The 16919-nt window shown below is 40.0% G+C and overlaps 1 protein-coding gene across 10 annotated transcripts in view; it reads left to right on the top strand.

Moving 5' to 3' along the window:
- Window positions 1-16919, top strand: part of Unc13b (unc-13 homolog B) — a 221979-nt gene that overhangs the window by 160371 nt on the left and 44689 nt on the right. For 2 of the 10 annotated variants that reach the window (XM_076845849.1, XM_076845848.1), the window contains exon 1: window positions 4862-7175. The exons of the other annotated variants lie outside the window; for them this stretch is intronic. In XM_076845849.1, coding sequence (XP_076701964.1) covers window positions 4862-7175 — 2314 coding nt within the window. Of the gene's footprint in view, window positions 1-4861; window positions 7176-16919 lie in introns of those variants that run through there. 10 annotated transcript variants of the gene reach the window in all.

The following is a 16919-nucleotide window of genomic DNA, read 5'->3' as shown; positions in this document are numbered from 1 at the left end:
CTTATACCCTGATTACTTTCTTCTGATGAGATACTTTGTAGGCATTGATTCTTTCCAAAAGATTAACATCCTTAGAGCATCCTTACTTGCTGTGGCCCTAGAAATCTATTCCTCTCACCATTTTTGCCACACAACATAATTGATAAGTGGCCCAGGAATGACCCTGTCCTCTCTTGGGATCCAGAGTTCTTAGCTTGCTGCCTGCTATCTCACAAATTGAAAGGTAGCTTGATATATGTACATTGAATCCCATTTCATTCCCAGAGATCCTTTGTTGTATCCTCTAAACCAAGATTTGGGTTACGGGCAATTTTTGTAAGGACTGGTCACATTCCTAATCATGTTTATTTGATAGATCAGAGAGAATAGTATACAAATAAGCCATTTCAGAAAACTGAATTTTTTTTCCCTCTTGGCTTGGTCTTGATAAGCTCATGCTGATAAGATGCATTTAAGGGGTTGACTTTCTGCTCTAATTCTCAGTTTTCTATTATTAAAACTTTAATCCTTTTGATTAATTCATTTTGTTTTGATGTGTTCCCTTTTCAAATGCAGATATTCCTTGAAAGGGCTGCCTTATTTTTCCCAGAATTAGTCATTCCTTAGAAAAAGCACAGAAAAGTCTGGTCATTTCAGAGGTATGCTTGAAATTTGAAGAGCTTACCAGAATGGATAGACCAACAGGAATGGACGAAGTGACAACACTGAGTACCTTAATGACAACACTGAGTACATTAATGGAAGCTAAAAAGCTTGGTTTGAGCTAAGGCTCAAAAATCTCGTATCCCATCCTAGCTCAAAGCATTACTTCTCTGTGGCCTTACCTTTCCTGGTTTTGCCTCTTACCTCCTTCTACCCCATGGAATTAAATGCTTAAACTTTTTATTACAATTTTGGCAATAACCTGAATCATTTCATATTGTTGTCTATATGTCTCTCACCAAACCTGTCTCTAAACTATAATATATTAGAAATATGGAATATAGCTTAATGGCACACCCAAGGTACCCATTTATTTGCATTGTCTTGGAGATAAAATGGTTTGCCTCCTTTCCTTTCATTTCTTTGGCAAATAGTAGCAAAAGGAAGCTGGGGAAGAAGGTGGCTTGCACCTCCTGATGCTGAAGGTTGCCTTATCTGCCCATTTTTGACTTCTGGTATCTATTGAACTCTGATCAAAGTGACTGTCTGATCTTCTAGGCATTGACCTCCTTCTCTGCTTCGGATCCTAATGACCTGAATTAGTAAGTGTAGTTCCTTTGGGGGAACCTGTATCCCCAGTAGATGATTCTTAAGTTTAAAGTTCATGCAGGGGCAGTGGCTACCAACTCAGAAGAGGGTTTTATTTGTTTAATGTGGAAGCAGGCATTTTTGTGGCTAGGAGAAGTGCTATGGCAGCTCTAGTTGGAAATTTCCTATTTGTTAGTGACATAGAGAACCAAGCAGCTCTCCATTTAGTCCTTCAGGAAGTCATAGAAAAGTGACTGTACTATTTTCCCTTTGTGTGGCTGGCTAGTGAGTGTTGTGGGTGCTACAGTCTGGGAGCGGACAGTGGTCAGACTGTCCAGGAAGCTAGGCCAAGCCTATCTGGACTATTGATCTGAGAGACAGAAGCAGATAGGCCTCAGGTTAATCTGGCCTGAGTTAAAGCAGTAGCAGGAAAGTCAACTTCATTTAGTTCCTGATGAGCTGCCTTATCTGGACCAAAATATGTCTGGCCTTGCAAGATCTGAAAGTGAATTCTGTGTCTCTCCAGCATTAGAAAGAAAAAACTTGCTTTCTGTAATAATTTTTCCCTTCCTCATGCTGTCAGGCTGCCTAAGGGAGGATGGCAGATCTCCTGACACCTGAATGAGGTGTTGGGAACCAAATGATTTGTTTAAAGTTTTTTTTTGTTTGTTTGTTTTTCTTTTTTTTTAATTTTAAAAGGAAATCTTCTATTGGGTGTGATGGTGCACACCTATGATCATAGCAACAACACAAGAAGCTGAGTCAGGAGGACCAAAAGTTCGAGGCCAGTCTCAGCAACTTAGCAAGACCCCGTCTCAAAATTTAAAAAGTAAATTAAAAAAGGACTGGGGTAGTAGCTCAGTGGTAAAGCGTCCCCGGGTTTAATCCCCAGAACTAAGAAAAAAAGAAAACATACAAACTTCTACGAGAAAGCAAGATTAACTCAAGGGATAACACTCTGCTGGTGGGATTCCAGGCCCTGCTGCAGATTATTAAAATGGACTGAGAAAGAAGTCCAGGGCAGAGTAGAAGTCATGGATCAGTCTAATCACACCACTTAGGTGATTTGGATGATTGGCTTGCATATTGGTATCCATGCTTCTTTCACTCTGGGACTTGCCACATCAGTAATAACAACAATTACAGTGCTGTACAGTTTACTAAATACCACTTTCTCATTTTAGCTTGCAACATTCCTGTAATTAGCTCCCCTTACAGATAAGGAAACTAATGCACAGAGAGGTCAGGAGTTTAATACAGGTTTACTGGTGAAACAGAGAACCCAAACTCAAGTTTCCTGATTCTTAGTCTAATAGCACTTGCTTGTGGCCTCATGTGCTTATACACAGAGCTTCCATCTTTGTTTAGTAAACTATCATTCTCTTCTGAGACAAACTTAAAAGACTAGTTGGCAGATCCAGCCCTTGTGGAGCCAGAAAGTTCAAGGCTAATACCAGTGCCAAGAACAAATCAGGGACTCCCAACCCTGCATGGGTGAGAAAAGAAAGGAGTATTTTTGGAAATATAAATTTGTGCTTGTGGGAGGAGAATTTGAGTTAATCCCAGAATTGGAATTTAATCTCCCTAGCCAGTTGGGCACAAGGCCCAAAAGCCAGGAATTGAGGTTGTTGTATACCTAGGGCATCCTCAAAAACTAGGTTGAGTTGGCCACATTAGAGGTGTAGCTGGTCCTGGCTCCTTGAAACCTTGAAGTAAAGCAATAATGGATACCTCACAGAATAGGTAACATTCTTAAATGAGGAATTCCTTTATTAAGTAGAATTCTTAGTGGAGCTGAAGACAAGAAAGAAAGATAGGAAATGGGAATTCGTCTAGTTTGTCTCTTGGCTCTTGACCTAGTTACTTCCAGAATAAGGAGTCAGCTTTATCTTTATTCCAGGTCTTGCAGCTTGTCCTTCTTGTTCCTAGTTTGGGGAAACACAGTGCTTTTAAATTTCAGGCTCACAGACAATAGCTAAAAATGGTGGGTTTTCCTGAAAATGAGTTGCCACAAGAGTAATCAGCTTATTTCTTTAAGGCAGCTCTTCCCTTTTATGATTAACTTGAATGCTGGAAAAATAAAAGGAGACAAATGTTTAGAAAATTTAGGAATCCAGAAAGATTTAGAAATTCTAGAAAATGGAGAAACTGTCTCTGGCCAAAGAACATAGCTCCCATCTTACCCCTCACAGAGTGACCTAAGAACCAGAATATTGAAATCTCACACATTTGTACTTTTCACTCTCTTCCTTCCCTGCATTTTGCTCATTCCTAATGAAAAGGAAATGGATGCCATCCCATATAAGATATCTTTGCCTTTATCGTACAGTCTCCAGTGGCTTAGGGTACAGGAGCAAGATAGATTGGTGGAAGGTCTGTCTTCATGTTTTTTAGTTTTTTTGGGGGGAGTCAGAAAGGCATCCTGGAGTCCTCTGTTATGTAAACAACTCCTCCCTTGGCTCATACATTCCTCTCTCCAAGCCAGTCAGAAGGTTAAAACAACCATCCATTATTCAAGCAGTGATAGTGTGTGTGCTCAGCAACACTTACCATTCTCCTCTGAAGGATCCTCTGTGGACCAGAAAAACTGAGCCTGGATATGTTTCAGCTGCACCAAGCAGTTAGGAACTATTAAGCAGAATTCAAAAACACCAGGTTGAGCCTGAGTGCCCTTCATCCTCAGTTGTGAACCTATCATATGTATGCTTTTCGCTGGCTGCCCCTCTAGATCCAAACATGCTAAATGCTACCTAGGTTCTGGTCAGTGACAGTGCCCATATTGTACCACCTTATTCTGGAATTAAGTATAAAAATGCTTTTTTTTTCCTCCAAGTTTAAAATACTTGCCATGATCCTTTTTCCAAGTTAAGATTGCTATCCCTAAACAAAGGGAAAACACTTTATGCTATAATCACAGGCAGGGGTGAACCATTGAGTAGCAGAGTCTTCACCAGAACAACAAATGAAAGAGAAAGAAACATTCCATGTCCTTGTCTCTCATTGTGTGTGTGATTTGAGTGTTGGGAGTTATGTATCTGTTTGTTCATTCCTGAACCAGACTCTAGTGCTGAATTTTATGAAGGTTCAAATAAGCAGTCACTCATTTATACTATCTCATCTACCTCCCAGTAGCTTGTCTTGGTACTGATACCTTTCGTACTTGCCCAGAACACAAAAAAGACTTGATTTAATTTCTTATCAGTATTTGAAGGGGAAGTCAAGGAGGGAGAACTGATTGCCTACAGTCTTTAAGGCCAAGTTTGGTAGGCAAGTCAGTATTGATTCTTACAGTCTTAGAAGATAGTGTTCTTATTCCTCTTTAACAGTTTGATTCTGATTGAAATTATCCTGCTGCTTTCTGATCTGAGTGCACTGTTTTCCTTTTTCACTAGCTACAGGATAAGTGTCAAGCCAAGATCCAGGGGTATGTACCAGGTTTGGAGGCCGCACATGAGGTCAATCCAGGTATCACTGTGGGCTAAACCCAAGCCATCAGCCAACAATAATTGCTAGAAACAATCCAAAAAGAGCAGACAGGCTGTTGCCTTCCAAAGCAATCTGTACTAAGCTTCCTGACGAGAAATAAGGAGAAGAAGCAGAGAATCAATCCCTTCAGACCCTGAGAAAGAAAATGAAGCGATTATTGCAAGAGTCAGAGGAAGAAATCATGGTCACCTTGGGACCTTCCTCCAGGCTTCCCCCAGATAAGGCTAAGGCAGAGACTGTATGTGGCATCAAGAACAAGTCCTCAGGCCCTACTGGATCCTTACCAGAGGACAGCTCCCTACTTGCATGCTGTGGGTCAGCAGCCTCAGCCATTGGTGGAGATAGAGATGGGGACTTGGCCCAGCTTTGCAGCTTTGGACAACAGGCCAACAGCCAACTTCCTCTGGGCTCTACAGGTTGTGTTTCAGGGTCTGGCTCTCAGGACCTCTCATCTGCCAACTTTACCACAAGTTACCAAGTGCCCTCAGAGAGGAACCAAGCCAAGCCCCTTTCATCCAGAGGCTCTGTCCAAGGTTGTAACCGTGAACGGCGAGAACCTTTGGGGGATGTAGTAGAATATATCATCAGAGAGCTGCAAGGCATCAGCCGTCTCCAGATTGAGATTGCTGAGCTTCAGCAGCACTTGAGCCAAGTTCGGGGCTCAGTGGATGAAGTGTCTAGCTGTGTAGACTCTGTACTCAGTGAAATAGAAGGCTTGCATGTTGGTAGCAGTTCCCTGGCTAAGGTGTGTGAGGGGGAAAAGGCCCAGGAACCCCATGTGGAAAAAAATAGCGAGGAAGCCATGCTTTACCTGTATGGACTTCCTGAACAAGATGGGGAAAATACTATGGAACTGGTAGATAACTTCCTAGCCAGACACCTGTGTATAAATGGCATGCAGTGCAACAGATACATCAAAGAGGCTTATAGGGCAGGCAAAGCCCCTGCCCCTAGGCCCACTGTGGTGAAGCTTGCCCATCTAGAGCATAGAGACTTCATCTTACAAAAATCCATCCTTCTGCAAAGTGCAGGGGTTCAGGTTGCCACCAGAGAAGAACCAAGCTGGACACAGGACTGTAAGAATCCCCCAAAGGAGTCTTTATCCTTTTTTCAGCAACTTCAGGATCACAGTAGGAATTCTTTAAATAAGAATAAACCAGTTCTTCAGAATAAACCAGTTCTTCAGATGAAATCAGGGGACAGAGAACCTATAACAGGATCAAATCAGATGAGATCTCAGAACCAATATAGAGAACACCAGATTCCTAAGCAGCAAGACCCTTGCTTCCTAATGAAGAATAATTTAGCAGAGCAAAGTAATGTGTCTGAGTTAGGGGATGAAGTAAAAGGAACATTAGGAACATTCCAGATTTTCAGTGGCACCTGTGGTGAACTGTCAGGGAGAGAGACTTCTTTGTCTCCTCTCCATCAACTTGAGAAACCTTCTCTAGTGTTAATCTCAAAAGAGGAAGATAACAGGAAATCCCAGTCTTTCAAAGAGTGCAGCCAAGAACTTGAAACCTGTAAAGTAGCGAAATTAGAAAATGATTGCAGCCATAAAAATGAGGCCAGCAGCTGCCTGTCACTCTCTGGGTTGCTGAAGACAGAGAGGATAAATACAGAGGACAAACTTCTGAGCTGTGAAGCTGGACTTGATATTCTGAGCTCAAAGCAACTAGAGGACCTTTTGGCAGACAAGTCCAGAAAGTTTGCAACTCTAAGCTCTGATAGCATGATGGAGGAAATGATCATAGGGCCTGAAACTTTCAGTAACATGGTTCATATTGACCTGAATGAAGAGGAAGAATGTGCTGCTCAGGTCCTTAAGGATGTCTTTGACAAGTCCTCTTGTGTTCTGGGTTGCTCCCAGGAGGATGAGGATGTGGAAATTAAGTTTTACACAACGAAGCTAGGCCGAGCAATTCACCACTTTCGTTCAGCTCTGCAGGGGGTATTTCAGAAGCTGGAAAACAGTGGGTCCATTAGTCTTGAGGACCTGGAAAGTAATGAGAGTGGTTCTCAGTCAGAGAACAGTGATCGACTTCTTGGGACAGTGAATTCTGGGTGTCCCCAAGATTGCTCCATAGAGAGCCCTGGGAGTCAGGGTAGTGAAAGTTTGCTCAGTATGATCTCTGGAGGATTGGGCATCTCTGCACAGGAAGACCAAACCCCTCAAGACCCAAGCAACTTTTCTCTTGCTTCTAATAACTCACCTCTTGCTTATTCATTGCCCACTATTGCTCTGGCCCCGCATCTGGGAAGTGAGACTTGTTCCTGGCCTGAATCTCCCAAGCAAGACAGACTAAGCCTAGAGCAAGTGTGTGCAGAGACCATTTACCTCAACAAGTGCATCAATAATTTTAAAAATGTTCTAAGAGAGAAAAGGCTGAGGCAGAAAAAACTTTTGCATGAGCTAGTACAAAAGGCAAACCATCTCTCGGTAGAAGACATGCCCTCAGGTATTCTGAGTCTCTATGTAATGATTTCCCAGCTGGCTCCATATGGATCCATCTGGACTGCATGGGTCTAGCATGGTGGTGGGTTTCACCAAGTAATGGGGAGGTCTAAACTATTGGAGTCAGTCCTTAAGCTAATCCCGTGGGAATTGGAGTGAAAGAGGTTTCTGTAGCAATAGGAATTAAGTTGGGGTGTTTTCAGTTTGTTGGATGAACTGTACCTTTACAAAAAGGGCAGATGTAGTTTACAGCTACAGGACTTTTAGGATATTCAGGTGTAAAGTACACATGGGAGTGAGAAACAAGAGAAGGGGATGAGACATATTGTTCATAGGCACTAGAAGGGCCAAGAAAGAATCCTGTGTTGTGTCTTCAAATTATTCTCTGTGGTTTTCTGGTTGAGATAAGATTGTCATTTCCTCAGCACCCAATAGGGCTTCTCTACATCATAGGTCCCTGTAGTAGTTTTTGAATTCTATCCTGCCTTTTTCCTAAGTATCAGCTTTACAAAACAGAACTTTATTTCCTTGGATGGCCAGGAACTGCTTATACTTCTGACCCTGTGCAAGGGCCCTACTACCCTCTATGGGTCATATTCCCTTTTCTCCTTCTCCAGGTAAAGGTTGCTTACCTGAGAACTGGAGAATAGAATGGTTTTCGACTATAGGGAATAAGAGAACCTTTTCTAGGCAGTATGGAGATATGTTGCTTTAAAATTTCTTCTTCCAATCAAAAATTAAATATAACCAAAGAGCATATGCTGTATTCATCCAGTTTTAAATGTAAGTGGAGTTGTCCTCGTTTGCATATAACCTGATTAATTTTCCTAAGGCAAAATTAAAAGTATGAGGCATGTTGGCAAAGGTGTGAGGGAAACAGGCACTCCTGCAGTGCTGGTGGGATGGGAGTATAAATTGGTCTAACCTCTAAGGAAAGCAATGGGCAAAATTCATCAGCATTACAAATATATATATATATATCCTTTGGGCCCTAAGCCCCACTTTCAGGAATGTATCCTGCAGATACATTTTCACATGTGAAAGTGACATATGTACGAGAGTATTTTTGAAGCATTATTTTTAATAGTAAGGATTAAGAACAACCTAAGTTCATTAAATACTAGTTAAATAAATTATTGGCATATCCAAACAGTGGAATACAGTATCATGTAGCTATAAAAGGAACGAGGTAGCTCTTGACTCAAATGAAAAAATATCTAAGATATCTTGATGTGAAAAGCATAGAGCAGAATAGTATGTATAAGATGCTTTCATTTGTATAAAAAGGGGAAGGAAAGAAACACACACCCCCATAGTGTCTGCTTGTAGTGTATGTATAGAATATCTAAGGAAAGACACAAAAGAAACTCTTGCATCACTTAACTACAGGAATACATTCTGAGATATGCATTGTTAGTTGATTTTTTGTCATTGTGTGAACATTATAGTGTCCTTACATAAACTTGGATCATATAGTTTACTATACACCTAGACTGTATGGTATATGCATTATATTATTAACTGAGATGTCATTATGTGATGCATGTCTGTGTATGATTGTCCATGGGGAAAGGTATTAGAGGAGAAAACAAATGAGATGGAATGGATTTTTCACTGTACATCCTCTTATATATATTTTAGAACTTAAATCATATGAATGTAGTACTCAGTTTTTAAAGTTAAATTAAGAAAATCATATCACTCTTCCTTTCAAATATCCCTAGAGCAACTCCTTACAGCTGTCCAACAACAACAAAAATGTCTAAATTCCTTCACTTGGCATTCAAGGTTACTAAAATCGGTATATACATTTTCAGGCATATCTCCCATTATTCCCCTATATAATTCCTAAAAGGAAATTTTACTGGCTTACAAATTTGCTTTGTTCTTTCTATTCTCAGCATATTCACAGATATATGCTTCCTTCTAACATAAGGTACTGTGTTTACCATTTCAGCCTAGCAAAAGTTACTTGTTCTTCAACACAACAGCCAAAACATCACTTCTTCCAGAAAGATCTCTGAAATTTCATTGCTGTAAAGGATCTCTCTTCTTAGCTTTATAGCCTATTTTGTCGAGGCAGTAATTCCTTACAAACTCCTTAAAGCTTGGTGGGAGCTGATACTAGCATGAGCATCAAGGGTACTTGTGTCTGACTCTTCAGCTTGGAAATGCCCTTTTTGGCCTGACATCCTGTTAGGTGATGCAGGAGCTTGTGGTACCTGAGGTAAGCAGATGGTGATAGCAGTGGTGATGATGAAAAGGAGATTTGGGAAGCACCACTGAGAAAGCAAGTCAGGCCAGGCATGATGGTTCATGCCTGTAATCCCAGCAACTCGCAAGACTGAGGTGGGAGGATCTCAAGTTTGAGTCCAGCCTCAGCCTTCAGACCTTGTCTGAAAATAAAATTAAAGGGCTCAGAATATAGCTCAGTGGTAGAGCACCCATGGATTCAGTCCCCAGTACCGAGAGGTGAGAGGGCAGGGGGAGGCAAGCAAGATGTGGTAATAGTCTGAGGTCTACAGGGGGAAGGCTGGAGGGAGTGCCATTATTTATTTACTACATACATCCCTTCCATAACCCTTCCATGCTGGTTTGGTTCTGACTTTATCACTGTTCCATAGAGCAGGGTAAGCATACAGACCAGGCTCTCACCAACATACTCCTTTTATAGATTTTACCAGAACATTTTCCCTAACCTAGTAAACTGATTCAGAATCACAGTGGCTGCTAACCATGACAAAGTATTTGATAAATCAGCTTTCTCCACTGCAATATTTGAGACTTTTTAGGGCCCAAGTTTACTATTTGTAGCTTATCATTAAGTTGAGTTCTTATTTTTCATCTTTTTTGTGTGTGTGCTTAGCATTGTTTAAGTACTTACCTGTGCTTTCCATTCCTGCCAGTCCACCAGAGTAGTTGGTCAAGAGCACCAGATGACCACCATATTGCCAAAGTGAGGATTCATTTTCGATCCTCCTTTTAAGCAGTCAGTCAGCAACTTGACACAATTGATGATGTCCTTCTTTTTATTGTAAGACCTTTTTTGGTGGGGGAGGGGAAGTACCAGGGATTGAACTCAGAGGGGATCAACCACTGAGCCACATCCCCAGCCCTTTTTTTTTGTATTTTATTTAGAAACAGGGTCTCACTGAGTTGCTTAGTGCCTTGCCATTGCTGAGGCTGGCTTGGAACTTGCAATCCTCCTGTCTCAGCCTCCTGAACCACTGGGATTACAGACGTGTGCCACAGTGCTCAACCATTGTTTTTATTTTTTAAACAATAATCATCACAATTAGAATGAAGTAGAACACAGAAGTTTTAAATTTTGATGAAATTCAATTTATCCATTTTTTCTTGTGTTGATTAAAATTTTTGTGTTGTTATTTAAGAGACCTTTGTTTAATCCTTAGTTACAAAGATTTAATCTTTCTTTTCCCCCTGAGAGTTATATTTAATTAGAGCGGAGTATTAGCTGTTATATTTAGATCTGTGATCCATTTTGAGGGGTGTGTGTGTGTGTGCGTGTGTATGTGTATGTTGTAAGGTAGGGGTTCAACCTCATTTTTTGTGCCTATGGATATTTAGTTGCCCAGCATGGTTTGTAGACAAAGACCATCTTGCTTGGAGATATAGCTCAGTGGCAGAATACTCGCCTAATGTGCATGAAGCAATGGATTCAATCCCCAGTACCAAGAGAGAGAGAAGGAAAAAAAAAGAAAAAAAGACTGTTCTTTTCCCATTGAATGGTCTCAGCACCCTTATCATTGTGGTGAAAAACCAAGTGACTATAAGTGAATTTTCAATTCTATTCCATTGACTTTCATTCTCTTGCCTCAGTTCTTTCTCAGTTTTCAAGAGATTGAACCCAGGCTCCACCCAACCCTTTTATTTTATTTTGAGATGGTGTCACTAAGTTCCCTGGGCAGGTCTCAAACTTGTGATCCTCCTGTCTTGGCCTCCCAAGAGGCTGGAGATTGCAGGTGTGCACCCAATGCCCAGCAAGTTCTTTCTTTTTGAAATGACTTCTTTATTTAGCTTTCATAATGCTTCTCTGTCTTTGTTTTCTTTCACCATTATTCATTATCCCTTTTTAGTTATGTTTGCTAATCCTTGCTCATCTCTTCAACCTTGTAATATCCCTGGCTTCAATCCTGCCTTATTTTATTCATACTCACTTCCTAGTTGATAATATTCCAATCCCTAGAGCTTTATAGGCATACTGAATTTATGTGTCCAGCTCATACATCTTCCATAAATACCAGACTCCAAACCTATGTAACATTCCCATTTTTATCTAAGTAGGCATCTCAGAGTTCTTTTTCCCCAGTTCTCTACTTTTCCTGTAGGCCTTCCTTACCAGTAAAGGGCAAAGTCATTCCTGACTTTTTTTTCCCCCCCTTCACAACCCTCATCCAATTCAGTCTTCTCTGCCTTTAAAAAAAAAATACTGAATTTTGCCACTATTTCTGCCACTATTATCCTTGTCCAAGCCACTATTTTCTCTCATTCAGATTATTGCAGTAGTCTAAATGGTCTTCCTTTTTCTGTGCATGCCCCTCTCCAGTAATTTTTACAAAACATAAGTCAGATCATATTACTTCTCTGCTCAAAACCTTCTAGTGATTTTCTGTCTCACTTATTTTCTTCTACTTTAATAAAATCTTCACTCAGGATGAAAAACAAAGTTCTTCTAAGGGCCCGTTTGAACTGACACTTTATTGCAAACTTGCTGTTCCTCACACCAATTATGGTCTCACCTCAGGCTTTGCACTTGATTTATGTTCTGCCTGAATACTTTTCTCCTAAGACTCTGTGATTTCCTTACTCATTTCCTTCAAGTCTCTGCTTAGATGTAATCTTATCAATGAGATAACATTTAATAAAATTTTAATATCAACTCTTAACATAGTCATCAGGAGCCATTATCTTTTTTCCCTTACCTGAATTTTTTATCACAGCCTTTATCACATGTGACATATTATCATAGTATATATATTATACATATATATACTATATGTATAGTATACATATTATCATAGTATATATATGTCACATGTGATAAAGGCTGTGATAAAAAATTCAGGTAAGGGAAAAAAGATAATGGCTCCTGATGACTATGTTAAGAAATGGAACTAGAAATGCCTGTTTTGAATTTTGGCTTTGCCACTTGCTGTGACTTGGGGCAAGTTTCTTAACCTCTCTGATCTTCAGTTTAATCAACAATAATAACAAAAATGGAAATATTAATATTATTTACTCAGTGGGGTTGTTGTGAGAAATAAATGCGTTTACTAAGATAAAATTAAGTGTCTGGTTAGTGTCACCCACCATCATATTTATCATCAGTACTTACAGTTTGCTCCTTCTACTTTAATAAAATTTTCTTAAGATCGGGAATATTTTTAGTTACTGTTGCATCACTAGCACCAAGAACACTGCCTAATGTGTACTAGGTTCTTAGTATTTAAATCCTTGCAATAACCCTGGGAGGTAGCTGTTCTTACCTTCTTATAGATAAGGAACAATAGGTTCAAATAAGTTGAGTACCTCAAGTCTTTGACTCCCAAGTCCAATGGAGTTAAGATTGTTTTATTGGGCATATTGGTAGAAGTGTGGGTGAGCAACTATGTCAATTTCTCATAAAATGGATTAACTAGAAGACTGAGATTACTTGTTGGAGTTAGGGATTTTTTTTTTTTTTTTTTTGCAAAGCAATTGTTCTATAGATGTTACAACTTAAAATGAAAAATAAATCTGAGTGGGAAGATCCTAAAGCATTTTAGGAAATGAAGAAGCACAAAATTATTATTAACAAGAAAAGTGTTTGTTTGTCCAATGGTTGGGACAAACTGAATAGCTAGGATGGCAGTTCCTTGGGTTCTGGAAAATGGTACAGGACACTGATGAACAGATTTATATTTTCTCTGTTTTTATTTTAGTTGATGTTTTCTAAGTCCTAAAATATGCAGGTTTCTTTTACTACATACAAATGCCAAAAGCTGTGATTATCTCTCAAGCTATAAAGGTAAAATCAGATGTATAATGCTTGCTCTCAAGAAGTTTACAGAATCTTTGCTCATAAGAAGTTCTCAAGCCTGGCATGATAGCTCCATGTAATCCCAGTGACTTGGAAGGCTGGAACAGGAGGATTATAAATTGGAGGCCAGCCTAGGCAACTGAGCAAGACCCTATCTTAAAAAAAAAAAAAAAAATTAAAGGCCTTGGGTAATTGAGTGATAGAGTGCCTTTAAATTCAGTTCCCAGTACTGAAAGAAAAAAAAAAGTTCTCAAGAAGTTCACAGTTATCAAGAAATATAAAGGAAGATGTTTATATAGACAACTGCAGTGAAGATAGTATTGACAACATACTGTCACAGAAGTGCACACAGAGTACCATGGACACACAGTGGAGAGTTGTCCAATTCTGCCTTTCTGAGGAAGGCAGATTAATTTCATAGAAGTATTAATATTTGAGGTAACTCTTAAAGAGTTAAGTACTGGTCTACTCAGTAGACATGAGGGGTATGAAAGGTAGATGTGCAGGATCTTAAAGATATGATGGGCAATGGGTGGGACACATGAAAAAGAACGGAAGAAAAGTAGGTTTAATTAGTAGGGAAAGTACAAATGTTGAAGCATATTATGAGCTATAGTAAAGCCATTGATGCAATTAAGCAAAGAAAAAATGTGATCTAGGCCAGCCATGGTGGTACATGGTACAGCTTGGGAGGCTGAGGCAGGAGGATCACAAGTTTAAGCATAGCTTTAGCAATTTAGCAAGACCCTGTCTCAAAAATAAAAGGGCTGGTAAAGTGCCCCAGGGTTAAATTTTTGGTATTAGAAAAAGGGAAAGAAAATAAAATGTTATCTGGATATGGTGGCATACACCTCTGATCCTAGCTACTTGGAAACTGAGCAGGTTCAAGGCCTGGCTTTAAAAAAAATAAAAAAGGATGGGGATATAATTCTGAGGTAGAGTGTCTCTGGGTTCAATCCCCAGTACAAAAAGAGAGAGGGAAGGAGGGAGAGGGAAAAAAAGGCAGTGTGGAGTATGGATTAGAGAGGAGCAAGTCACTGGACAGGGAGGTCAGCCTGGGATGTCTTGTTATAGATAATAGACAATGCCAATATAGACTAAGGTAGTGGCAGTTTGGAATGAAGAGACGGAGAGAATGTCAGAGATATTTAAGAGGTAGACTATAGAGGGCTGAGTGATTGACTGGATAGGGATAGGGTGGAAAGAGAGAAATCAAGTGTCTGGCTGAGAGGTCTTAGGTCTCAGATACAGGAGGAGGAATTTAGAAGTGGAAAATGTAAATTTAGTATTTGGACATGTTGAATTTGAACTAAGCATGGGATATTCAGGTGCTATTCAATAGGCAGTTGTTAAAGTGCTGGGGTAAGGTAGGGATCTGAAGGTTAAGTATAACTACTTTAAGAAGTAGAAGAGAGATCTTACTAGTGAGATGGAAGGAACTTGCCAGATGATACTGAGAACTCAGTTGAGGTTAAAAATCTGCATTTATTTGCTCTGATTCTCATCAGTATTTTAGTAGAATTTGTCTAGGCATGATATTATAAATACCAATGAGAAGGATGAGTAGAACTTAGCTACACTAGGGGGGGCTTGAACTCTTGCTTGGGTGGGCATTAGGGAAGTCCTTACAGTGCTGTTTAAGGTTGATGGAACAGAATGAGTAAATATGTGGCATTTTGAGTATGTGACCGTTTGGGAAACAAGGCAATTACTTTATAGTAAGCTTCTATGATGTCAGGAAGGGAGTGGGGGAGAATCAAATCATGGGAGACCTTGCTGGCCTTGTCAACTGATTAGATTTTATTCTGTAGGCAATATGGGGAAATATGGGGGAACAGGATTCAACCAAAATAACTTTGACATGATATGAAAAATGTATTTAAGACAGTGGAGGAGGAAAGAAACATTTCCAATTTGAGTCATAGGGTCAGTTAAAGTGTTCCATGCCTAATTTTTCTTATTCAAAGGGAACAGAATATATACTGGGGAGAGTGGGATGTAGATGTGGAAGAGATATGTCCCTGTTGCAAGAAGTGTCATTCTGCTACACTGTTCTGAAGGCTTCCTAGTCTTGAATTCATTCTTCTCTCAGGACATGGTACATATTGGGTCATCATAAATAGCTTGAAAATTTGGGAACTGTGAATTAGTTTTTTGGTTTCTCATTTTCATTAGTGATGTGATATCAGTGGGTCTTGAAAAGGAAGCGGGGAAATGAGGAGAGCTGATGGGCCCCAGTGGATGGACTGCTGTTATTCTTTTCTGTAGTTATTTTTGTGGTACTGCAAGTTGAACCCAGAGCCTTGTGCATGCCAGGCAACTGCTTTACCACTGAGCTATATACTCAGCCTTTATTTTGAGACAGGGTTTTATTAAATTGCCCATGTTGACCTTAAACTTACAAAACTCCTACCTCAGCCTCTCAAGTAGCTGGGGTTACAGGCATGTGCCACTGTGCCTGGTTTGAAATTTTTTTGTTTGTCTTAGCTCCATTCAGTGGCAGAGACTTCTATTTACAAAGAAAACATTGTGGATGATGAAGCTCTTAAGAAGCAGTTCAGATTCTTGTTCTCCCCTACCCTTTGCATAGTGTTATAAGACATAACCTCAACAGAAAAGGCTGTCAAGAAAATGTTTAGATGGTTACAGTCAACAATTGAAGCACCATGCAAAAGAAGAGGTGGGAACAATGGTGACCATATGATTCAAGTTTCCTACCCAAGATCAACGTGAGTCATGGAGAATACTTTCTACCAGGCAACACTAGTTTGTTTTTTTGTTTTGTTTTGTTTTGTTTTGCTGCTGTCATCCCTTTCAGGAGTTATCTGTGTTAACTTGGACAGATTACAGAAACTGTTGTTGGAGGAAGTCCCTTATAGGATCAGCTGGGTAAGTTGGCATCATTCCCTCTCAGCTGATGGACTCTGTTTCGTTCATCTTTTTGTTTCCATTTTCTATCTAGAACAGCCACTAGCACTGAGAAGTTAATGATAAATGTTCAGATAAAATGGATGTTGACACACTTAAACTGAGACTGTTCTAGTCTGTTTGCTTATGTTTCCCATGCTTTTGGAGTCATGTCCCATACTACTATTGACCAAATATAGCTTGTGCCATCAACTTGCTATATTCCAAGTTGTTGGCACTGAATGTGATACATAGGACAGAAGCAACAAGAAAGTACTTCAGTAATTCCCCCAAATCTCCTCCAGATCGTACTCTGACCTTGCCAGGAAGAAGGATTAGTGCTGTCACCTGGGCAATGAGGCCAGAAGGGCAGAGCACACTCACCCTCTCAGGGGTCCCCAGCTGGTGAACACCAGGGCAAGACCTGGTGGGGTCAGAGCAAAGTAGACACACTTGAAAAAAATCTCTAGAATTTATTTACCTATATACCTGTCCTCTGAAGAATGCTTATATGGGGCTTATACACACAATTGTGAGAAAGCTTTCATGAGCAATTTAGAAACTAAGGAAACCAAAGCACCCTAAACAAGGCATAACCTTTTATTGTACCTTGACTCAGGCTAGGGCCCATTTCTGACAACTTAGGATCATTCTGGTTATAGTTGTGCCCCAAATTACACTTTTCACCTAGTCTGAGCAGGAAGGACTCAGAAATAGAAAACAGTTTTATAAATCTTAATCTGTATACTGTCTTTAGATCAGGAAGCTCCATGTGTGGCCTAGAGGGTGCTGAAGTCCCTG

Source organism: Callospermophilus lateralis, chromosome 2, assembly GCF_048772815.1.
Source record: "Callospermophilus lateralis isolate mCalLat2 chromosome 2, mCalLat2.hap1, whole genome shotgun sequence".
Lineage (NCBI taxonomy): Eukaryota > Metazoa > Chordata > Mammalia > Rodentia > Sciuridae > Callospermophilus > Callospermophilus lateralis.
Note: the sequence above shows the minus strand (reverse complement) of the source record. Positions and strands in the feature narration are given on the sequence as shown.